General features: G+C 43.4%; 1 protein-coding gene across 5 annotated transcripts in view; it reads right to left on the bottom strand.

The window, feature by feature from the left end:
• TMEM181 (transmembrane protein 181) overlaps positions 1-24,098 on the bottom strand; it is a 36,239-nt gene extending 12,141 nt beyond the window's left edge. The window contains exons 1-8 of one of the 5 annotated variants that reach the window (XM_080390037.1): positions 23,631-24,098; positions 10,570-10,673; positions 5,842-5,897; positions 4,964-5,054; positions 4,259-4,377; positions 3,060-3,179; positions 1,120-1,200; positions 11-110 (exon numbers count right to left, since the gene is read on the bottom strand). In XM_080390037.1, the coding sequence (XP_080246163.1) occupies positions 11-110; positions 1,120-1,200; positions 3,060-3,179; positions 4,259-4,377; positions 4,964-5,054; positions 5,842-5,897; positions 10,570-10,673; positions 23,631-23,761 (802 nt within the window). In that variant the 5' untranslated portion in view covers positions 23,762-24,098. Of the gene's footprint in view, positions 1-10; positions 111-1,119; positions 1,201-3,059; positions 3,180-4,258; positions 4,378-4,963; positions 5,055-5,841; positions 5,898-10,569; positions 10,674-11,755; positions 12,192-15,127; positions 15,232-15,561; positions 23,590-23,630 lie in introns of those variants that run through there. The other 4 variants (XM_080390036.1, XM_080390038.1, XM_080390040.1 and 1 more) reach the window with 4 other exon arrangements.
• Positions 24,099-26,066: the final 1,968 nt, after the last annotated feature.

Below are 26,066 nucleotides of genomic sequence, written 5' to 3'. Positions count from 1 at the left end.
ATATAAGTACCATTGTAAAGTAGCAGGAGGGGAAGGAGGATGGACATCCATTTCTGTTCAATACCCCAGTCTCTCATAGAGAATTTCCGCAGGGAATGTGCAAACAGACACTATAAAACAACAAAAAAAAATTTTAAGGAACAAATACAGCCTTAATGGTTTTACCGGATTAAAGAGGTAACACAGCCCATTGCAAAGGCTACTTCATGAGTTCTTTGCCACTGAGAACATTGTAAAACAGGAGCCACATCTCCTAGCTTCTACTTCTACTTCAAGTTTGTGGGCTTACCCCAATGCAAATTACTTAATCTCTGAAGCAAACTGAGAAGGAAACCAGCTAGTACTGTGCAAATCAACAATGTATGAAAAAATGTTGCCTGATTACTGGTCATACACTACCAACAACTTCCACTTAAACTCACTTCTTAACAAAAAAAAAAAGATTCCATACCACATTCACAGTTACCTGCTGACATCATCTATGTGAGAAGAATGTTATGCAGGTGTACAGGGCATTAGTGTCCTTACTCTGAAAATTCTGCGTTTTAGATTTTATGTTATGGGTTTTTTCCCCAAACACTTCTTTTCCAGGGGCCAAACCAGATTGGAGGAGAGAGATAATCTAAATCATAGTGTAATTTAGATTGCAAGGTACCTCTGGAGGTCATCTGGCCCATCCTCACACTCAAAGCAGTGATGACTTTAAAGTTAGATCAAGGTCATATTCAACTGAGTTTTGCTCATTTTCAGGAGTGGAGAGCCAACGCTCTGGGCATCCTATTCCAATGTCTGAGCCTACCCACATGGCAAAAAAATACTTTTTCTAGCATGTATTCACAACCCCCTTTGTTTAAACAAAATTCTTTATGTTCAATTCAAAAATCAGAGTTTAGAAAAACAAGTTCTCCCATTTAACCCGTTTTCATAATGTTGCTTCAATACCACTTGTAAAAACATAAAAGTAGCTACTACAAAAGTATTTCAGAAACATACTTTTACACCCATGCAGTGATATCTCATCTCTGCTGCCTGGGGTTAAATTACTAAATATGGCACTACAGAGCAGGGTTATCAGCTGCCTACATAATATACTCCAGAAAAACTGAAACAAAATCTTACCGTGACCATAAAAGTAAGAACGACAAAGACAAATCGGAACCATATTTCCACTTGTGAAAAAGTTGGATTGTAGGTCTTCCACTACAAGAAAACAGAAAAAAATAGCCCAGTGAACAATGCTTTGACAGGGTACATACAACATGAATAATCAGCACTTTCTGCAGACACTGAAAAGTTCTCAGGCTTTTCAAAATGTAAAGGTATAACCAAATTCCACCATGTCACCATGGAAAGGCAAAGATAAATGTATACCCATAGGATTATCTGATGAAAAGATAACCAAAGCAGCCTAATATCCTTGCTTCTGCTTTACGCTGCCACTTTGTAACACGTTAAGGGTGCTGTCATATGTTACAGCACTTCTCAGGACAAAAAAATACTTCCTTAATTGATTTCAATTGCACTTTCATTCAAAGTTTGAATGCCAATAATTGGCTAAAACCAGTAAGTTCTTTATTATCAAAGTCAAATGCATAAATTGATTATGAAGAGGTTAATAAAGTACAGGCATCCTCCTGTAATGGATTTGTTTTCTTAAAGTTTATTCTCTTGTTTCAGAAGTGGAAAGAAGAAAATAAAGTAAGGAAGAATACTTGAGCTAATCAGAAATAAAGAACATTTTTCATAGGTTAAGGAGGAAAATTTCCTTGTCCTCCTCTAATTATTAGAAGGGTACAAATATTAATTATAACATATCAGCTTGCATAAACTCTGCTCTGTTGACAATTTATCTCATACCTGGCATGCTTCCCTTTTGAAGCCACTTTTGAAATGTAAAATCCTGGTACAACATATGCTCTGCCTATCTGAACAAGAAGCTGTACCTTTCAATGTATTAAATCTGTCAACCTCTCTCTTGTCTTTTTAAACTGTCAATGTAGAATGAAAATTATATGTAGGGAAACCTATTATAAAAAAGGCAACCTATGATTTCAACTGAGATCACCATAAACCATTGTAATAATGAAATAAATTGACAGTTTCGGTTGCTGCAGGAAAACAGGGGTTTAGTTTTGGGTATTTTGGCTTTGCACGCAGGTCTGCCTTAAAGGCAGCCTGCAAAGCAAGATAATAAACCTTACAACTATAAATGCTCCAACCCTTTGTCCTGTTTGAAATCTGGAAGTTAATTAAGTACATTAAAAACACTTTAGCTTTACAGTAAGATTTTTGCTTGCTACCTGCTCTGACATATCGACTGTTGCATATAGGTAGAATATACCATAGTAACCTGTATTATAAATTTGGGTTAGTTTCATTTTCTCCCAGTGCACAGGTTTCTAAACTTCTTTCTGGAGCCACGCAGCACACACTGATGATGTAACTTTTATAAGCAATCTTTAGCACTATGAACTGAGCTTCTTATTTCACTATGGATTATTTTAGTGAACTATTTTATTAGCCTGCTTATTTTAGCCAAATAAACAGTTTTCCCTATAAGCACAATTAAAAAAAAATAAAAATAAAAAAAAAAGCAGTCTTCATTTTTCTTTGAGTGTCTTAAATCTTTCTAGCCCTTGCTTTTATAAAGTCTGGAAAAATCTTGCAAATTCAGATACACCTCCTGGAAAGGCTGAAAAAGATATTGTTTTAGAGAGGCAACATCTCTGTAAGAAAGTGCAGAAAACTGGATGTTCTAGTTTAGCTTGCATACTGTTAAAAATATCTTCCAGATATTACATTAAATTTATCTGTTCCAGAAAACAGCAGTAGCAGTTCTGAAAGAAAAATCTTTCCTTACAGAGTTAAAAAAATTAGTCTAGAACTTTATTAACAGCAAATGCTATAATAGTTCTGACAGTAGTGACAGAAAAAAATTATGATGCATCTTTATGTTTATCTTCAAAAATGAGACAACTTTTTAATTACAGTTAAAGCAGACTTCTACAGCATTAGTAATTAAAGAGATTTCTTTTGCTAGTATAAAACTTTGTACTTACTGTGAAAGTAATATTCTGGATGGTGTATGTCAACTTATTTAGATCTTCAAAGCTAACAAATATGTTGTACTGAGTGTAGTTCAGGTAGCCAAGGTGAGCAACAATGATTTCACTGCATTTCTGTGAACATATATAGTGAAGAAAAATATGTAAAAGCCTTCATTCCAGAATATGCACTGTTAGTTTAGGTTGGAGAATTTGTTTCTAAATGGTCAGATATTGATGGTATTTGTTATATGCCTTACCAATCTTTATCAGTCAGAATAAGACTCAAGTAAGACCTGCACATAAATTTCTCGACAGATATCAGACAAAGTAGAAGAAACTGCTGAAGTCAGTCAGCAGGTTGAACTGATGAAGAAGGCTAGCTTTCCACTTAAGCTGGTGAAAGCAACTGCTTGCAGCACCAGGAAGGATCTACATAACTCCTGTCAGTCAAGCTCTAGGTTATCAGATTGTGAGACGGGGCTATTTTGTATGAACTCATTTCTAAAACTTCACAGGAAGAAAGAAAAAACCCAAGCATATTGCCCTTTTGGCTGTGTGTAATTAAATCTAATGGAACACAATTAATTTCTGCAGATTTCATATATATGGGTATATATATATATATATAAAAAGAAAATATTTTATTTACCCTACATGCTTATCACAAAAAACTTCAGCTATGCCCTTCCTAAAGGACATGCATCTGGAGAAGCTGTTTTGGATGTCTCTAAACCTAAAAACATGAGTAAAAATTATACTAGAAACTAAAAACCTTAAACATTTCTTCACAGTTGGCAAGACATTTGGCTTTTTCAGAACACAGATGCCAGCTGATTTCAATAGACCCTCCGCTAGGTGTTGGAGGAGAATTTTTGTCTCCTCTGGAGCCCTATACCCAATCTTCTACTACAATACCCCTTTCTTCAGTACTGCTAAATCTGTTTAGGTGACTAAGCAGGACACACTGCTTTGCTGAGGGGTCTTTGAGGGATAATAGACAAAAGTCATAGAAGTAAACAGAAAGAGACAAACAGGTAGGTATCTTGGTCAGCATTGCTAGCTAGGTTGCAATTCTAGTTAAAACTATACTCGAGTCTTTCCTGAGACATACTTAACAGATACATTCTTCTCATTTGCAATGTAATGTAACATGCACACAAACAGATTGAAAGAAAATGTACTTCAGCAGTTTTAATTAAGCAGGCACATACTTGTGCACAACTGAGTAATCTTGTCCGATTGTGAACCTGATTATTAACATATGGTGTGCTTCCATCCTTCACCACTCCAAGTACTTTGACTGTCATAGTAACATTTTTTTTGAGGGATCCTGTAATTAAAAGAGAAAACATTTAAGCTATTGCTACATGCAGAAATACAGTTCCAAATATAGTTTAAAACACTACGATATCCAAAGATTACTCAAAGTTATTCAGTTATACTTTACCGGAGTAGAGGTCCAGTATATTAATAAAAAAACTCACAAAACTTTTTATTTATATACTTAGGCAGTAATTCACAAATGCCCTCTACTGAATCTTAACAGATTAACAATTACCAATACAGTATTTCTCACATATTTACAGGGAAATTTTTTTGAAAAATTGATACAATTACAATCTACACATTAATTACCTCCAAAATGAAGGGGGAGACAGATTCTTTAGATACTACTGCTTTCACAGAAATAGCAAACGGCTTATCCCATATACCTATTGCTTCCAGTTCTCAAGATTACTGCTGTCCATGTCTTTACTAGGGGCAGGGGGTGGCATGGAGGGGGAGAAAATGTATCAGAGGAAAAATCCACCAATCATAACCAGAAAGCAACAGGATCATGTATGTGACAGATGAAATGAAAGATACAATATACAAGTTACTATATCAGTTTCCTGAGAATTAGGTAAGATTCTCACCCTCATGCTGATCCAGCTCAACAATGCAGGTCAGCCACAGCTGCTGATTGTAAGTGGACAGTGGTGGTGAACTTAAATTAAATGGCTTCAGCTGTAAAAAACCCCACAAGATTAGCACCAGACATTATTCAGTTACATGATATATCTGTAGTTACAACGATGAAAGGCATGGTAATTATGTTTGTGACAATATTTTTATTGTAGATTTAATATGTGCAACTCTGTGGACAGTACAATAAGCAGTTCAGATGTAAGTCTTCCAGAGAAGTAGCAAATTATTTTCAATATTAGCTTGACAGTAAAGAGCTAGACAAAAAAATAAAATGCAAGAACTGAGAACCAGAATATGAAAGCTTTCAAGAAAATGAACATGAAGATTCATGTTAGGAAGCCAGATCCCATGTCTTGGTCACATGACAGTGAACAATTAACATGAAAAAAACATATTCCTTCTCAGCTGATAAAAAGGAAGATCACAAGAAAGATATCATCAGTTGTCACTGTCAGCATTTTTTTCAGTTTATGTTCTCAATTTCTTTTTCTGGACCTCCTACAAGAATCTCCAATATGAACATACCAGGGAATCCTATCAATACTCAAGGGTTACTTTATCAGAAATTACTGTTCAGAAACATAGAATTCCTGCCTTTCCTGCTCAGAAAATTAAGAGACTAGAAATTGCTGCTGGCCACCCATGAAACAACACAGTGGTAGTACAATACTGTACGTTCAATTTCAAACTGGAAAGCATCATGTGGTCAAGAATTTTTCCAGTACAAATTTAAACACTTAAAATAATTGGGGGAAGGTGAATGTGTAACATTACTGACATTAAATAAAGCCACTCCTGTAATCCAACAATATTTATTAACTCTTACCTTTAGGCTGTTATTTAAGTCAGTTCTTGCTACAGATGTTTCAATTACATTAGGACCTACACAATATATGAAGGAAGAAAGAAAACAATATTGAAGTATGCATATTACTGATTAGTAATGATGTAAATATCAGATTTAAAAAGACCATATAAAATACCTCCCTGAAAAGCAGGTAAATAGTACCCCACTTTTCAGATGTTTAAGATGAAGGGTAAATCACTTAGACATCTCAATATCATTAATAAACTTGGCCTGAATGTTCCTTTAAGCCTCTCTGCCACAGTATTTCTAGGCATAATTAAATAGGAAATAAATTATAAATCAAGAACTCCATGTCAGAAGCCCTGCATGTGTACTCTAAACGACTACAACCAACCACACTGTACTTTTCCCAAGCTAAGCTGTACATTGCATTCATTAAAGGTACTCAGCCACAGGAAAAGTTAGCTAAGCACCAGTGGCACTGTTGTTACAGTAACTTGAAGCTCAACAAACCACAACATATTTAAAACAACATATCAAACCCAATATATTTAATTGCATTATAAAGTTTCTATAGCCGAACTGCTACCACGGCCTGATTTACATAGGGCATAGCACCCATTAATGCATTGCACTCTGGGCTTGGGTAGCAGGGCAAGCACATCCCATGGTATTTGAGTGCCTGATGTTAATGCTGTTTTATGTACATGTAGTGTACTCGCTTGTACAATCATAGTAACAGTATTTTCTGGCTAGTGCTGGATTTTCATTGCATTGGTCTGTTCAAGCCAAGATACCCACATGTTTGGGAACAATTCTCAGTCTACTCAGATGGGGCCACTCCTTCTCTATAGAAAGCTGGTGCTATAATATATTATATATATCATCACATAAGTAAACATAATTGTATAAAAGTTCTATAAACAATTTCTCCCAAGACAGACAATCTATTTAATCCATGGAGTTTCATGTCCAATTGTAGTGGGAGATGTTCAGCTCGCTTCCAGACTTTTTATGCAACCTCTCCTCTAATCATTCTGGATACAGACACACAAGTACTGGTCAACCACATCCATCCACTCACATTCTACCTCTAGTTCTGTATGCAGTTAATGGGAAGCAATAAAATCATAATTTATGTTACAAGAGACCTGCAGAAGCCATCTAGCCCAGCCTCTTATTTAATTCAATCAGGTTGCTCAGGGCCATGTCCAGTCAAGTCTTGAACATCTCTAAGGACAGAGACTCCCACAGCCTCCCTGGGCCACCTGTTCCAGTATTTAACCATCCTTCTAACAAGAAAAATTTCCTCATGTCTACTGGAATTTGTGTTCCAGCTTGTGTCTGTTGCATCTCACCCTACCATCATGCACCTCTGAGAAAAGTCTAGCCCCGTCTCCTGTGTATCCTCTGATAAAGTTGTCATAGACAGCAGTACAGTTTCCCCTTAGCCTTCTTAGGTATGTCTGTATGTATATACACAGAAGTATGTACTCATGCATGCATAAGTACATACGCAAAAGGACTAAACCAGAAAAATTAAAGAGAAAAGCAGGAAAAAGTCTGTATGTATATACTGGGGTGTGAACAAACATAGAGGACATGTATAGCAGGTAGGGACACTGGCAGGACATACACATGCACAGTTGGGTCATTCTAGAGGCGTCACAGTTAAGATTTCTCTGTTCAAATGGTCTCTCCCCTTATGTATTCAGCCTGGCAATTTATTGTAAATTATTAATCCTCAAAACATGCTGTTTCAGCCACAAATTTAGTATTAAAAAAACTATGCAAGAAAAGCAGTTTTTCACAAAGACCATAGACTTCAAAGTTACTACAGGGAAACAATGGAAAAGAAGGAAGTTTATAAATAAACAACATGGAATCATTCTGTGCAAGAAGTATTTTAGGTTATCTGCCATGACAGCCCTAAACATGCAGCTTTGCTTGGGCTTCTATAACCACTGTAATTATAATATTAATAATCTTACAGACTTTACAATGGAAAAATTAAGAATTTCACCCATCATAATCAAAGCTTCATATTAGAATTACAGTTCAACTTCACTAACAGCTACCCACTATAAAGTCCATTCTGCATCACTGAACTTTTCAATTCTCAAGTACATACAAACAGCACAGATTTTTGGAAGGTATTTTTGTTTTGAAAAGCCTAATTCAATTTCAGTAAGTGCTCATGGTTGATAAGTCATCATCTTTCAGTAACTAAATCTTAACAAAAACAACACAATGAGCCTTTTTAAACTTTTTTTTTTTTTTTAACCAGAAGATATGAATCAATATTGGGGCAGAGAGACCATAGTCCCAGTTAAGAGCAGCAACCAAAAAAATAATAAGGTTCTACTGCTGTAATTCCTACTCCTCTAGCAAGCAATATATTAAAGCTTTTTAAAGCAGCTAACCAAAACAATGCTGTGGTCATGTTACTAAACAATGGTGATTACACTACATTGTTATTGTTTTTTTTTTTTTCAGTCTTGCTCAGTCAACAGAATCATGCCTGAAAACAAAGAACCACCCTGAGGTGGCGAACAGGAAAATTGCACAGGTACAGAAAATGAGCTCTGCACCTTGGATTTTCCTTGCACTTGTCTCACCCCGAAGATAACAAAGACCCATTGGGAAGAGGGAAAGAAAGTGAATGTAACTTGGGGGTGTGGGGGCACGAGGAGAACAAGTGTGCACCTGTCCTGGGTTAAAAGAACTGAAGAGTAACAGCTACCTCATTAAACTGTTTGTTTCCTCGGATGAGAAGCAAGACTTCTGCTAGGCTTCCCAAACTGCAGAGAGAGATGTTGAATATGGGCAAAGGCATATTCAAGTAGCACAGAAAACACGGAGGTATCTCACACTTTTTTCATTTACTTAGTGGGTTTGGTGAGTTTTGTTCAGACTGCACCCTTTACTGAGGGAGCACCCTATTGTTAATGCCCCTCCCTCTATTCACTGGAAGCAAGGAGCTGTCAACAAAAGCCACCAAAAACATCACAGTAAATGTTCAGCGGGTGTCCTCCCAAGGTAAACAGCATTCTTTTAAAAATAATGAACTTATAATAATGAACTGTGCTCACGCTTTGTCAACAAAAGGATCCAGCAAACCACTCTTACAAGCACAAAAATCCCACAGCTATGCCAGTTCCTGAAGGGGATCACAGGTGAGCCCTGGGACCCCAGCAGGGTGCAGATGACCAAGTGTTGCCTTACAGCAGCCAAGTTCCCGGGACCAAAGGCAACCACATCATCGGATCACTCTGCACACAGACACAACACGACAACACAGCTCTCTTTCACGTTCTGCCACTGATTAAGAGTGAAATGCTCGGTTTTCTTTTCCAAGAGCACTGCTTTTTGCCTAGCCTTATGTAAAATAACTTTCTTGCATCTCTTGCAACTCAGCAGTATAAATACACAACTACAAATACGGTTCACTTTTAAAGCCAAATAGCACTAAATTAAGTAATTCCAGGAGTTTTTTCCTTTATCATTCATATAAAATGCTTTTTTGTAAATGTATTTATACAGTATTTCAGTGGCAAAATAATGCCCTTCAGCATCCTTAGGCAAATCACAGGAATATCTGTGGTTAAGCTCTATGAACTGAAAGTCTGTCTGAACCTTAGGCTGCTACAATAAATCAAACAGCAGGAAAGAAGGTTTTATTTCACAGAAAAAAAAAAATTATTTAATGCTATTATGAAGAACATACTGCCTACAAGGCACAAAAAGCCCAAACAGCTGCCTCCACTTAACCCCCACTTCTTTCCAAGGCAGGCAGGAGGGGATGAATCTAAATCCTTCTAAAGGAAGTGAAGGACAGGGCAGAGGTAGAGACAACCCTACAAGAGGTGCCAGAGAGTGCCAGGGAGAGAACAGCTGGGTGGCAATAAGCTGTAAAGTGGGGGGAGGTGGTAACCTCCTTGTCCTTAAATAATTCTTACATGGGGGGGCGGGTTGCTTAATGAGTACACAAGTCCCTCCCTTCCCCTCTCCCTGTCCGTTGCTTCTGCTTTGACAAAGATACTCTGACAGCAAAGCATTAGCTTATTAACACTGCAGTGACAGCACACTGATTTTTTTTTTCCAAGTACATTTTAGACCTGGAGAAGATCTCTGGAATGAAATACAGATGGCTCCCACACTTTCCGTCTGCCTAATGACACTCCGCATCTTTGTCAACCAGACTTTCACAAATCTCTCTGATCTCCAGGATAAGTATCCAGGCTTAGTCTCCCAGATCATCGTGACTCCCACAAAGGTCTTTGAAACCAGACACCTAAGCTCATCTATGTTTGACAAAAGAAGCTGCCATTTTTACATCACTAAAATATTCTATATTTCTGTGGCATTTATCACCCAAACATTTAGAAGCCTTTCAAACAGTTATCAATTTCCTTCCAGGAAATGACGTTATGAGCACCACCATTTTACAGATTGAAATACAAAGAAGAAAATTAATGTAGCAGCCTGCTGAAAAATTACGTTACAATGAAGCAGGTTTTGTTTTACTTTACTGACTCTCCCCTGGAAAGCAGCTGCAAATACCAAATCTGTGTAGGTAATACTCCTATGAAAAAATGAGATGGAAGAGACACTTCCCCCTCCCTGTCAAAAGTAACGCTTTCTCAGACACCTTAGGGGCAGTAAGCTCATTAGCATTTAAATACATCTGTAAATACCAAGAGGTTTACCAAGAACTGAAATCTTTTACAAAGACAATATCCTTACCTGCTATTCCTATGAAGACTGTCAGACCAAAACAAACAAAGAATACTACAAAGACCAGAACAAAATGCCGTTTGGACAGTGTATATAATCGCATCGGTGCCAGCCTACAAGAAACAAAAAAAGCACAGAATTAGCTGTTGGTCATATTTCGAAGCCGGGGTGGGGGAATAGTCCCCATTCATTCCTCCACAAAGAAAATTAAACCAAACTTTGAGGTAACATGTTAACACTAAGAAATAATATTAATGCTGCTTTATAGGGCAAGGATAACTACTAGGAATTGTTAGGCTTATATATGTGCACACACACGCACGTCCCAAAATGTATGAATTTTGCCCATACTTTTTATGCTAGGGTCTTCTATCATCCTAAGACTTGAGCACAAGAAAGCATTTATTAGAGAGAGAAAAAGTTACTTTTTTTTTTAGTTCATATGTTAATACGTATAATTTAAATATCCAACATATCTCCTGCAATGACAGCTTAACCTAAAGGGACTGATGTCACTAACAACTCAGTTACCTGCACAGGATCTTGATGAGTTTTCTACACCCTATATATATATATAATTATATATATATATACACTATAATATATAGATATATACACTTCATCCCTGCAGGATCATCCCTAAAAAGGAGTAAGGCAAGCTCCAGATCTGCTGGAGGTACATGCTCAGGCTCTGCATTCTTCTCTGAGCTCCATCAAGGCTTGGAAAATAGAAACCTGAACTTAAATTTATTATTAGACACTTAAATACAGATACATGTAAAAGCAATGACATCTCTTTCACAATTGTTTGGTGGTTATTATTAGGTTAAAGACAAAATGGGAAAAAACTGAGAAGACCAACTGCCTCCCTTGGAAACAGGTAACTTCCAGTTCTGTTAGTTTAAGGGAAACATGATCAAAGAATTAATCCTACATAACATATCCCTCGTCTATCTCCCTTTTTATTAAATGCATAGTTCAGAAAAGGAAAATCCACCACGTTTCAAAATACAGCCAACACTTTGATTTGAGTCATACCAGAGCTGAGCTGCCATATAGCTGATTTACTGCTCTTCCAGGAGGCACGATCATAGAAAGCTGTACAGTTTATATGGGAAAGCAATACAATTGGGGGTAAGGGCGTTTTCCGATAAAACTGTATGAGCATCATCACGGAAAGAAATAAATGCATTACATTTTAAAGACAGTGTTCCCTTTCAGCTTGGAATAAAACTTTTTTTTCACCAGCTGAATGGTGCCGTTACTGGTTCACCATATCATTGAAGAAATGCAGAAAAAGTGGTGGAATCCTTTCCACAAGCCCAGCCCAAATTCTGGGACTAGGTACCGCATGCCTGCATGCCTGGCAGCCCTTAAAAGTAAGGCAAACAATTCACTTTACACCAGTAAAAGGTAACAATAACCTCTGTTTTTAAGAATCCCTGCATTCTTTCCAAATAAAAAAATAATTACATTATTCCTTTACTGTAAGTTTGAAAGATACAAATCTTAATTTAACTCACAAAGGAGGTGGGGAAGGGAGGAAAACCCCACAGAGGTAATGAGAACTGCAAACAAGTAATTGTAAATGTTACAAGTTTTCCCAAACTGGCCTTACAGGACTCTGGGCACAGTACCTGCAAGCACAGTGTAACTTACCTTGCTTGCCACACACCCTTATGTAGCGCAAAAGCCCCACGCCAGTCTAAGAAGTCAGAATAGCTGATAGTACAGGCAAAAAAAGGTAAATTGTACAGGAAATTATGACAGTCATAACCAGGAACAGATCAGATCTCTGTCACGGAGACCCTTACAGACAAATAAGATTTTGACTTTGAAAAATGCCAAATAATAGGCTCATTTCAAACCAGAACTTGTTTGCACAGCTTTTGCAGGGATATTAACTACAGCATTTTCCTTCAATCAATGTCTTAACACCTCAGCCTTCATGCACTTAAATCACTTTAAAGCTACTACATCTGTAGTAGTACTACACTAAGGCGCATTTTCCTATCTGTTCCAAGGGCTCCTCCAGTTCCACAGATGACCTGTCTCCCTAATTAATTCATTCCTTAATTAATTAATTAACTCTCCTTGTTTCCCTAAGAACACCACATACGGCACATTATCTTGAGATACCAAAATACTAATCTTAACAAGAAAATCCTTGCTATATAAAAATGGTACTTAAAATGCTGATACGCCTAAATGAAGCATAAGGGTTGAGGGGGATACCAGATGCTTCATGGCAGAGCACACACCAAGGATCACGCAACACACAGAAACCAGGTCTGGATGGGAAAAGTCCATGAGCTGAGAATAGCTGACAATTGGAAGAGCATCGTATATATGCAGGAAAGTATGACATATGCTCATGCTGTTCTTAACAGTCTTAACAGTCTCATGCAGGATACTTCTGACTTGCTATGCATATTCTCGGTTCTTTTGATAAGCTTCCACATTTCAAAATGCATAATGTGAACATGAGAAGCAGCTTCACCTCCACAGTCCTTACAGGAAAGTCATCGGAGTTCACCACCCAGCCAACACTCACAGCATCACAGCTATTGGCAATTATCACCCTGGTTTACTTGTACACCAAAGCACAGATGCACTTGCAAGCTTTCAAAGAAACATGTTCCAGACGTTGGCTCATTCTTTATTCCAGCTCCTCTCCAGGTGGTGCAACACCTAGTAGTCAAAATGAGTTGGTATACACCTACCTAAGAACAGTCGTGCTGGCAGTTAACAGAGAGGAGACCAGAGAGAGCAGGGACACGCTGTTTTCCCTTCTTTCACACTGGTACTCCTGAAGTCTCATTTAAGCCACTGACTGTATGTGCTACTTATGTGCTACAGTATGTGCAATTTACAGGTCAGTGAGACAACACGGACTCCTTTTGTAAGGGCAAATGTAAGACCTCGGCCTAAACTTGACTTCATTTATCACGACAACAAACAAAAATTTGTAGCGTTCCTATCACATGATGTATAGAATTTCCTTGTGTGGTTTCAATGTCTCACTTCAACCTATCACCAGCTGACATACAAAGCAGATAAAATGATCTTCCTGTATGTTCATTGTTTAACATCTGCCTTTCGGAAAGAGATGATATAAAATGCATTAATATACATAAATGCAAGTTGGATGATCCCCCAACTAGCAGTTTCTTTCTTACATCCAGAAGGCATAATAAAGAATAAAATGTTTTACAGGCGTTTATGGGAAAAAGCAAAAAAAGCTTCCTCATTCTGGAAGCATCTATTCAAATGAGTTAAGAACTGTGCTTTGCTTTACCAATGGAAGACGCTTCTATCAGCCTAGCCAGAGCAGCCTGAAGCTCAAGACCAGCCATCCAAGCGTCTGCAGATTTTTCAGGCAGCTTTTACCACCTGTACTGAGTTTTATCCTGAGACAGAAACTACATGTTTTATAATTAAAATGGATATGTCTAAAACCAACTGCAAAAGAGCAGAAAGCACAGAGACAGAAGCAGAATTATTTTACTCTGACATCTCAAACAGCAGCCGGTAAGAACTAAACTGCACTAATGCAATCCGTGATAGAGTGAACTATGGAAATGCACACTCATAAAACCTGCAATCTTTCAGAAACCATCCATAAGTTAGATGTAAGGGTAGGTTAAATCTTGCTCTTTGACTAAAGTTTTGGCTCAAATGGTTAAGCAAAATGGTTCTCAAGCTGTTCCCCAACTTGAAATCACTTCTCATGCCTGCATCACAGTCTTTACAAAGACAATCACAGAAAACAAAGCCTCTTATACAATAGTTTTCACTTAAGACTCTCACTTTACAGATGGGAAGGCTGTGACAAAATTGAGATAAAGCAGTAGGTAGCACAAAGTTAATATTAAAATCAGAAATAACTTTTACCCAGAACAGTTTTTCTGGCATGCTGACCTCAACACCTCTGCCTCCAACTGCTCTCTTCTATTCTAGGCTCACTCCCAAATAAATCCATCAAACCCACTTTGATATAAATGATTATATATGCTACCTATATTCATAGTCCTGGGTCTATTGCACTTTCTCACAGTTTAAAGACACAGCTTGCTTCAGTGTCCCTCAGAAGACCTTTAATTTCTTCCTGCAGATGTATTCTGCAATGGTTAATAGCTAATGAGGCAGCACACGACTACATAAAAAGATGCGTTCAGTTAATACTGACAGCATTTCACAGCACTGCTCTACGACAGCTGACAGCTAACCACGACTATGCTGGCTAGCTTGCGAGCACGCGGTAGGTTTGGTGCTTTTTTTCAGCGTTTTGTTTGTTGTGTTCATTGAACTCTGAACAATTAGTCACGGCGATGCCTCTATCCATGCAAAAACATATCCGGGAAAACAAGTTTTGCTTTTTCCTTCTCAGACACAAGACGGGCGCGGGGCTGCGACGGGATTCACTCCCCACAGCAGCGGGGGGACCGCCGCGGTCCGCTCGGAGCGGGATGGCGCCCGCAAGGCGCGGGCTGGCGAACCATGGCCCCGGGACATGAACGTAACCGGCCGTAACCGCACTTCCTTAACGAGAATTAACGTATGTAACCTGAACGGCAAGATCCAGGTCTTCACAGGGGAAAAGCCCAGATTCCCGCACCCGGCCAGCGGAAGGCGTTTCTGCTCCCCGTTCCGGACCTTGCCCCAAGCGAACAAGCAGGTCCCGGTAACGGCGGGCCGGTGCCTGCCGCCCCGCCCCAAGACCCAGCGGGCGGCGCCGGCGGCAGCCGGGGGGCACCCGGAGCCGCAGGCCGGCCCGGCGGGCAGACGGGTATGCAGGCGGGCAGGCGGGCGGGCTCCCGCCAGCCGTTAACGGCCGCTCCCGCCCCGCCAGCGCCCGCGCGCGAGGGCAGCCGCGCGAGGGCAGCCGCGCGAGGGCAGCCGCGCGAGCCCCCCCAGCGAGCCGCCACCCCGCCCAGCACGCGCGAGGGTCCCCGGCGCGCGAGCCGCGACCACCCCACTCCTCCCCCGCCCACCACTCACGGCTCCATCCCGGCGCCGCATGCGCATTGGAGGCGCCTCCCCCCCGCCCCCTCCCCGCCCGGAGCCGCCGCCGCTGCCGTGGCACAATCGCGAGCGGCGCCCCGCGGCGGCTTCCGCGTGCGTCACCCGGCCGCCACGCGACTCGGGAGACGTCACGGCAGCCCCCGCCGCTCCGCAGCCGGGGGGCCGGAGGGCAGCGCTGCCGGCGGGGGGCGGCGGCGCTACGGCGGGCCGGAGGGGACACGGGCCGGCGGTCTGCGGCTGGCGGCCGGGCGCCGCGCCGGTGCGGGGAGCGCGGGGAGCGGCTGGCGGCCCCGCGTTGAGCAGCCGCGGCGGGCAGGGCCCGGCCCGCGGCCTTGAGGGGCCATCCGCCGCCTCCCGCGCCGTACTGCCGGCTGCAGCCGCCGCTTTTCCGCAGCGGGAGCGCCGGGGCGAGGGACGGGCGCCGGGCGCAGTCACCGGCCGCCACCCCCCCCCGGGCCGCGGGAGGGCCGCTGGGGCCCGGCGCTGAGCTTCGGCCCTTTGAGGCGCTACCTGGGCTCTGGTGAAAAGGCCCTGAGCGGCTGGGCCTCCTCCGCCCACCGGGGCTTCGACACGGGCCGCTCCGCTGGGGTGGCGGCGGCATTTTCCACGTTTCCAGCGCGCTCGTCAGCTGGTGGTGTAGCAGGAGAAGCCACGTGTATCAGAGGGAAATGTAACCTTATAAACAGAAAACATGTAAGACAGAGAATTGGTTCTGGATCTGATCTAAACCTGCCCATTTGAGGCGTAAGGTCTGAGGTGACTTATCTGTGGTGAACACGTGCGGGTTTAGTGCCCGTTAGAGACAGCCTCCCGGCTGGCAGATGTGATGGGATTTTTTCCCAGCCTGACCAAATGGCAATGGCTCTTCCAGCAGAATGAAAATGCTATCACTGCAGTCACCTGTACGCAGCTTCGTGGTGTTCGAGATGTGGCTGAGGTATCGTGTTCACAGAGAATTCGGTCAGCTCCCAGTCACCAGCTACTGGTTTGAACATACTGCTTAATAAAAATCTCCAGATCGCACCTAACACCATTTTGCTCTTGCACAAATGTTGAGGTACAGTTGGATTTTGTTCCACTTTCCTATTAAATGTCCTGGGACTGGGCAACAAAGATTGTCAACGGATCCACTGGGTAGCAATGATCAAAACTAGGCAGCTTTAGGGATTTTGCCAAGTTATATTTTGAGCTAATTTCTGATAGAAAGCCAGCACTTCAACACGTGTCTAGGATAAAATACCTGGTGTCTAGTCTAGGATAAAATTCCGAGTAACTTCCTGGCTTTGGTATTTGTCATATATATATTGCCAACCCAGGATGACTCCAGAAATGTTTAGATAGATCAGTCAACATATAATTTAAAAATTACCTCTTCAACAATCAAATACGTCCATAAAAGCTTACTCTAGATGGTAAGATGGCTTTATTGCAATTCCTTTTTAAAGGTACTTAACATTAACAGTATTATTAATTTCATTCAGTTGCCTTACAGGTAATTCATGTAATTACTGGTGACCTGTGGGACCCAGTATGTATCTTGCGTAGCACCACTAAACGCAAAAGAAACATGCTGGGAATTAATTCAGACATTGATACCATATTTGTCCCATCAGTTAGATCTTTGAATTACACCATTGACGATTATCTAGTAATCTCATAAAAAGGCTGTCTTGAGAAATGCATGATATGAAGTGATGAAAGAAAGGCATTTATAAATCTGAAATCGACAGGAATTGCTACTGTAGGGCAGAAAACAAAGGTTTGAGAAATCAGGACAACCTAACAAACTGTATCTGTTCAGAACAAGATAGCACTACCAAGCCACAGTTTGAAGTCATTAGGTCATAGGTGATATGACATGCATTGCCTAGCTTTCAGCAGACTTCAGGCTTCCCCAACAAGTTCTCTCTGACCAGAAAATGATGGAATGATGTTTACAGCATCTGTGACCATTTCCAGTGTTCTGGGAGGCACAGTTGCAGAGTTACGACTGCTACCATTTATGTGCACACATCTGAGCTATTTGTATAACTGCTGCGATCCCTCTGGCACTCAGATGTTTCACTAACATGAATCAATTTATTCTCCTCAAAATAAAAATACATTCTTCTCATTGAATGGGTAGGAAACTGAAGCACAGAGAGACAGCCTAGCCGAAAGTCACTCAGAGAACAGCGTGTGGATGGCAGAGTTTGAAATCCAGCTCACTTCAATCAGCCATGGGACCACATTTCTCTTTGCCATCTACCAGCTTTCAAAGGGTTGTGAATACATTGTAAACACATGCATTGCAACCTGTAAGTGCTGTCAAAATAGTGGCATTGAGTTTACAAACTAAACGCTCAGAGGGAAGGTACTGTGAAACCCCTCTCCCTCCACAAATGCAGAATCAGTCAGTCTCACTCTGCTTTGCTTCTTGCAAGAAGGTGCCACTCAGTGCCTTGTCTGACGTGTTCTGGGGTGAAACAGTGCAAGAAGCTACTGTCTGCCTCATACGCTGTAGAAAGTGGATGGTGTATGGTGAATGAGGCTTGCAAGAAGAGGCAGGCTGATCTATGAACAAGAAGGCTGAATGCCAGCTCAGCTAGGATTCTGTTTACACTAACCACCTTAACACTAACACTATGCTTTCATGACCAGTTTATACTTTCATGGCTCCTACCTACAGCTTTAGTGACAAAAGGTGAAATCCAGCCTCTCCGTAGCTCTTTGATTTTTGCGAGCACAAATGTTTGTGCAGTAGTGGTGAATCAAATAATGGAAATTATCTGAGTTGCAAGTAACTCAGAAAGAAAATGGTGTTTTGCTGGATTGGTTGCTCTGTCATTGTGCAGCTACAGGAACATTTGTGGGCAGACGAGGAAAAGAGCAAAATGTGTGACTAGGAGAGCTAGGATGGCTTCTTCCAGCCACAGAGCCAGCTTATGGCAGCTTAAAGCAATCATGAAGCTACTGTGTTAAGTCTCCTCCTCCTGCTGCTGTTTCAAGCCTTCTAGCCCTAGCTGTGTACTTCACACTGGGGTCATTTGGGTTCTTCCCCCAGTTGCCAGGACCCAGCAGTGAGCCCTGTAAGAACAAGAGAAGGGTACCAGTTGTGGCTTGAAGCAGCCACTGAAGGTCCTGCCTGGGGCTAGGCTGGCAGCAGCATGAACCTTCAGGGAATTTCACTGCAGTTCTCTAGCAAGGTCTTGCTGACCCCTTGGCTTCTCAGAGACTTGCACTTTGAGCACTTGGGAAAGATTTTAAGAAGGTGGGAAGAAGCGTATCCTTATTACAACAGCCCTCTGGCAAACTTCTAGTTTCTCTGAAGCACACAGACACTAGTTTCTCAAAGGAAAAATGAACAGCTTCTCTCTGTTGCTGAGTAAATGATGTGCTGTTCTGTGGTCTTTTTGTTAAGGGAGCAGAACCACTGTGAATGAACTTTTCCCACATGTTTTGAAGATTAGCTATGTTTTCATGAACTGGAAACACTCGTAGGAGATGCTGAGGAATTAAGAATATCGGTATCATCTATAATTACCACTTCTGTTACCCATATAAGCAACATCAAGCATTAATTAAAGCTGCAAGTTAAATAATAAGTTTCACGATGTCCTATATGTAGTCTTTTCTTTTTGATGTACAAAATGTCATATTATTGAATGATAGGAGTTTAAAATGTATCCCTTATTTAAAGCAGGGCAGATTGTAGGTAATTTATCTTAATCTCTGGGTATTATTACTAAATTCAGCATCAACACTGTGCTTCCTTGTATAAGCTGATTGGCCAGTGGGATATGTTCATTAACCTAGAAGTTGATTTTTCAAGAATACCAGGCTGTTACTTAGTTATGCAACTGTGATGTCACACCACAGTTTGGCCACTTTCCTGCTCTCTCCTCTCTGTCAGGTAGGCACTTTCATTGCTTGCTTTCCTATCAAAATGTTTTCAGCATGCTGAACTCTTTGACATTAGCTAGGGGATCAAGTTATGAAACTCCCACTGAAATAACTGTCGGCTGATTGGGAGGCCTGCTGTGAGGCCTGCTGTCTTCTGGTAAGCTTTGTATATGTCACAGACCACATGTCGAAGAAATAAAAATGTAGATGCTTTAGTAACATTTGTACTAAGTTCTTTTTGTACCCATAGCTTAGTCAAAATTGCCTAGTGCAGTGGAGGTTGCTGTCAGCTGCCAGCCCTCCTCTCCTTGCCCTGCCATTCGGGCCAGAAGGCATGCTAGGGGAGGAAGGGACATACTGGAGTGGGAGGGAGAGACACCAGGCAACAAACTGTTCATTCAAGTGGCTTCTTCAGAGCAATTTATCAGGTGTATAAATTAGAACAACCCTGAAGTTGCTGTAATAGATCTGATGCACTTTGTAGTGGTGCCCAAGACTGATGGGAGAGCCCAACACTATTCCAGTCTGCCTTCTCTGAGCTTATCTACCGCACCAAGCATCTCCTGGTGTACCACAGACTAATCCTAGGTGTACTAAGTCCAGACTGACCTGGTATTGGAGTCACCAATGAGGTTATTTAATATGACACCCATTAGTCTGTAAATAAATAGTTTCTTTCACAAGCATATCATGAAGTGCCATGTCTGCCTAAGGGAACTCTTAACCCAGGCAGATGGCGTCAGTTAGTGCGCTGCGCCACGGCCAACCCTGCTCTCTCCACCTTTCCCAGATGGCTGGGTAAACTGGTGCTTGTTTGTGGGGAAATACACCAGGATGCACAATGTACAGACTATACTGGGCTGCTGAGCAGAACAAACTAACACGGACACCCCTTCATCTCTATAGTGTGGATGAGTGCCCTGGGGCTATGCAGCGTAAGGGTGATGTGGCTTCAGGTGGCTGAGGAGCCTGCCACCCTTAGTTTTCACCCCTGCCCAAAGAACAGGCTGCTCACAGACAGCTGCTAAACCACACGTTCAAGAGCACCGTGCTTTAAAGGAAACCATCACCAAAAGATATCACTGAACTGGGACAGCCTCAGATCTGAATCTGAAGTGACTCAGCCATCTGTGCAGTGAGAGCATAGTTACTTGGGATAACAGCTTCATCAGCCGTCTCTGAGCTAGGTCATCCCTTCACACCGAATCCCCTGTCACTGAGAATAAGCACATACCAACACAGCATACAACAAGCACTCCTGAGTCAAGAAAAGCTGTTTCCCTGCCAGTCACAAAGGGGACTGCTTGGTGTTTTTCCATTTCTGCATCAGCTCTGCTCCCAAGCTTTCCAGTTTTGAGTTTTTCTGTTGGCACTCAGAGAAGGAAGCCCTTACAGAAATCAGGAGTGAGACTGCAGCAGCAATTTTTTTTTTTTCTAGAAAACATTACTTGCAAACACACCCACCCCCTGCCCTGCCCCAGCCTCTCCTTTCCTACCACTTAATGAACTTGACCACTGTTTCTGAAGAGGCGATGGAAACCACCAGCTGAAGGCCCAATGGCTGTGCTCAACTGGTGGGAGGGGAGAGTTAAGGCTAGCAGCGGTTGATAGCCTCATATTTGTGAATACAGTGTGTGAGAGAGAAAAAACATGCTTTTATGTGGTTTTACCATCTCTTCATTTTGTTAGTCTGGTATAAAATATTACTCGCTTTTAGTAACCTTACTATTTTGAAGAACCTGCCTGGTTTGAAGTAAAGGCAAGCCACACAGCCTTTCCTTGGTCAAACTTCCAAAATTCTGCCTGCTGTCAGAGCAGTATCTCCATTACATCCCTGAATGTACTTATTTATAACCTGACCAAACATACTGAATAAAATAGAGAGGATGAAGTATCTAATTCTTGATCCCATAAGGGAGAGTTGGAATCTAAAAGGCAGATGCCATTGCTACATCCATCCATCATGCTGAAGGGAAGCACTCACCAGAACAGCAGGTATGCAGTGACACTAACAGTAAACTAATTTTATTGCAGGTCACTTAGGTTAGGGGTTTGGGAATGCAGGGAAGTACTAGCATGACTTCTAAGTCATGAAATGTTATTTCCTTGCCAAGAGCCCAATATTAACCCCATTTCATTCTAGATGACCTGCAGCTGATAACTCTTGGGGATATTCTTACTGAAGAAAGGGCAATCTAGCACTAACTGTACAAGCTCATTTGATGCGGTGGGCTAGCACCTTCTCTTTTCAACCCAGAAAGTCCCTCCATACACATTTAAAGTCATAAAAATGAGTTAATAACCATTTACCTTGGAGAGCTCAAGTTTCTTCTGGAAACAAAGCTGAACAAATGCCTCTCCCAGGACCTCTTATTCGTTAATTCGAAGCTTATGCCTCCCCTCTTTCTCCATTCTAGTGCCGATATTCATTATCATGCTGCCAGGTGCACACAGGTACATTTCCATCGCTCTTTACCACCTCCCATGGCTTCTCACAGCATGCTCAGGTACAAAGAGCCACTGTTTTGACAGGAAGGACCATGGTTATGGTAAACTCTGCCAAGCTGTCAGGCAGTGTTTCCAAACTCTGTGACTCTCTGTAGGCTTTACCATTGTGAGCAATGAGACAATTTCAATCTAATGGGCCACCTGCCCCTTCCCTGGGAAAACAGGCACAGAATACTGGGGTCAAATGATCAAAGCAGAAGAACTGGGGCACCATGCACAAAGAGGCAGAAGTCCTTATGCTCAGATTTATAGTAAAATAGAGCTGAAAGAGACTTCACAAGGTACCTAATTTTTCCTTCTGTCTCAAGAGAGCATCTGCCAGACCTACGTCTTTCTTGGCACGCGTTTGTGAAAAGTTTTTAAAGACCTCCAGATGATGGAAATGCTACAGCCTCCCTGGATAGTTCTTTCTATAGTGTTTTACCATCCTTCCCGTTCAGAAGTTTTTTCTTAATGTCTAATACGAACTTTCACTGCTTCAATTAATATTACTCTGTAATCTTTTGTCCAAGACAAACTTAAAGTTTCTCTTTACAGAAATTCCTGTTGCTCCAACTTGGATGTTTCTTCTTTTCGGGGAGCAACCCCAAATTTTCCTCACACCTATGTTTGCTAGGCTTTTGATTATCCATATCTCTGTCCTTATGCTCTCTTCCATTGGCAAGCGCTTCAAGTGTGGTGCCCAGAACTGGACACAGCTGCAGCTGAGGTCTGGAGTGGTGACTGAAGTAGACGGTTTAATTCTCACATCTTACAAACCATGCTTTTGCTGTATGCCCAAATGACCTTTTTTGCATGTATAAGACAATGTCATTGTTGAAAGAAGGTATTTTATAAGGTAGTATAATTCCCATACCTCCCCTTCCACCGAAAAAAAAAAAAAAAAAAAGCTACCCAACTGTTTGTTCCCCGCAACCTGTATTTGGGCTGAAGAGATTAATTCTGTTTCCTGGCATTTGTTTCTCCTGATTCTTGCTCTACTTTTTCAGACCCTTTCTCCGATCCAAAAATTCTTTTCTTTTATAAGCCCGTCCTCCAACGCCGTTGGAGTCCTCCCTAGCCTTGTGTAATCCCTGAGCACGAACGGTCTCCCGCCATCACTGGTCATTTAGGGAAACAGGAGACAGGGCCACGCACGGCAGGAACATGGATGCAGCCTGCTCAGTGCACCCGTCCCTTTGCCGGCCACTGCTTTCCCCGCCCGCTTGTCCCTGTCCTAGGGCCGGTTCACGGTGCTCCAGACCACGTTCCGCCGCCTCGCTAGGGCAGGGGAAGGCGTGCACGGAGGGATGCAGATGGGAACTGCGGGTATCACCGATGTAAGGACGGGAACGCGGGAGGCGGGAACGGCGGCGCTGGGCTTTCTGCCCGGAGGCGCTGCGGCCCCGGTACCGCCGCGGCGGGACTGCAGGGCACGGCCCCGCGGCGTCGCCCGCCGGAACACGGCCCCGGGCTGGGGCGGCGGCTCCCGCTGCGCCGCCGGGGCTCGTCGCCCGAAGCCCGGCCTCAGATCGCCGGTGCCGGTCCCCGCCCAGCATCCCCCGGCTCGCTCCCGGTGGCGGCCCGGTCCCCTCCGGAGCCGCCGGCCGAGCGCCGCGGAGGCCAGGCCGGAGGAAGCCGCGGAGCCCCGGGGAGAGCCGCGCCCGCGCCCGTACCGGTAGTAGCGGTCATCCTTGTAGGGGGTGAGGTCTTCCTTGATCTCCCGGTAGGTCTCCCGCACCCGTCTGCAGAAGCGCTTGACCTCGCCGCACAGCGGGCTCCCGAAGGCGGCGAAATCCGCCTCCATGGCGCCCCGCGCCGCCTCAGGCCCCGCGCTCCGCCATGGCGCCCCGCCAGAGCCCGCCCGGCGCTGCGCGGCCGCGGGGCGGGGGCGGCGCAGGAGCCGCAGCGGCGGCGGCGGCGGCAGGGGCGGGCCCTCGGCGCACGGCCCGCGCCCGCGGGGGCGGCGGGAGCCGCTTCAGCACCACGGAGAGGGGCGGCCGGTGCCCGGGAAGGCCGCTGCCCCCGCCCCGCCCGGGGAAAGGGGCCGGGGCAGGGCTGGGCTGCGGGGCCGGGGCAAGGCTGGGCTGCGGGGCCGGGGCAGGGCTGGGCTGCGGGGCCGGGGCAGGGTGCCGGCTGCGGGGCCGGGGCCGGGCCGGGGCAGGGCTGCGGGGCCGGGGCAAGGCTGGGCTGCGGAGCCGGCGCGGCGCCAGGGTGCCGGCTGCGGGGCCAAGGCCTCTCCGCCCCCCGCGGCTGATGCCGGGCAGCGGGGGCTCCCCCGGCCCCCCGCCCGGCCCGGCCCGGCCTGCCCGCAGCGCCCGGGGAAGCAGGGAAAGGCCGCGCGTTACCTCTGCTGCGAACATCGGGGTGTGTGTGTGTAAAATAAAACCGGTCTGTTCTTCAAAGCACACCAGCTCTACCTGAAGTGGATGTCCCGGGTTTTATGGGATCTTTTATCCCACCAAAATGAGGCCGGCTGGCACCACTGAAGAAGGCCTAGCACAGGAAAGAAATCCTGTGGGAAATCCACTTTTTTTGGGCATAATGCTCCAGCATTATGAACAAAGCTGTTTTGATTTTCAGAGTGACTTCTGCTGCGCTCTGGTCAATTTGCAGCATGACGTATTAGCTTAATTTGTATTAAATTTTTCTTCTTAAACAACCTTAAAACATTTTAACTCTGTTTTAAATTATTCTATCAATTAAAATCTTAATCATTTCCATGGATGAATGGCAATGATGGTATCCATATTAAATATGAAAATGCATCACTATTGATATGTTGTAATAAATTCTGGAGAGTCTCTGCACTGCCCCATGTAAATGTCTTTCCCATTCGTGCTCAGGAAGCTGGCCCGGGATATTTCCTGGCTTTGCCCTTACTCTGTATTTTATCCCACACTAAGGCTGGGACATGCACTTTTACTTAAAAGCCCACTTCGATACCTCACCAATATGTGGTGACAAGAAGTTATTCCTGGTGGTACAGTGGGAGAGGGACAAAAAAGTCCTGTGGCAGGTGGCTGGGGGAGAGAGCATGAGAGGAAGGCTGGCCTCTGGCTAAGAATTTCTGTTTCCTAACTCTGAATGTTTCTAAGCCTGAGAAGATGTAGCAGCAGGATAGAAGCCACATGCACATTTAGGCTGGAGGCTAGAAGGTTCCTAACAAGCACAGGACTATTGCTCTGGAACAGTCCCTGAAGAGGACCACAGAGCCCAGCCAGAGTTAGGGTAGAGCCTGAACAGCTTCTGAACAGCTACTCTGAAACCTCAGGACAGGCTTAGCAGGTCCCTTGCACGATTGCGACCGCCTGTGTGCTGTAACACACCAGCACCCTGCTCGTTACATACATGTGGCTGATGTAGTCATTTTCCTGGAAGTGTTTATTTCAGGGTAAACATTTCATTTGTGATTAAGATTTAGCCATGTTTTCCCTCAAAGCAAGAATTAAAATTTGTTATGTGTGATGAATGTGCTGCTTCCAGCTCTCAGGCTCAGAGATAGGAATAATCAATGGGATCTTTAAATATTTACCAAAAGGAGGAAATAAAGCTTCAGCAAAGTAAACCCACATTCACTACTAGGAGTTGCACAGTTAGTGTAGCAAAATAATAAAAAAAAAGGCTCAAAGATTTAAAACGGATTACCATTTAATTACTTACAATGAAATGACCTCTATTGCATTTATTTCTCACACCCCACACCGCAAACCAGGGTTTGCCCAAGGGCCCAAAGCAGCACCGTTCCTGACGTGCAATCGTTTTCCTCCCTGTTGTGCTGAACATTATCCAGGCTGGCTCCAAGCAGTGTGTGTCCCCTGCACCTCGAGTGCCTCAGGAGGAAATCACACCCGCTGTGGAAGGCTGACGGTCAGGCCTGCAGGTTACTCAGAGAAGGTGTCAGCGCTGACCATATATTAACCCACCACCTTTTGCTACCAAAAAAAAGCAGTCAATGTTTCAACTAATTACCAGACATTATGGGATTAAAATTACTAGGCTTGTGAACAGTGAAGTTGGTGTGAAGACCCAAGCTAATTGCATATTCCCATTGCAGTCCAATTAAATGCTCAGAAATGCTAAGGTCAAGAATTCATTTTGAGTTTCCAAAA

The sequence above is a fragment of the Falco punctatus genome (genome assembly GCF_963210335.1).
Source record: "Falco punctatus genome assembly, chromosome: 5".
Lineage (NCBI taxonomy): Eukaryota > Metazoa > Chordata > Aves > Falconiformes > Falconidae > Falco > Falco punctatus.
This window is presented reverse-complemented; position numbering and strand designations above follow the sequence as displayed.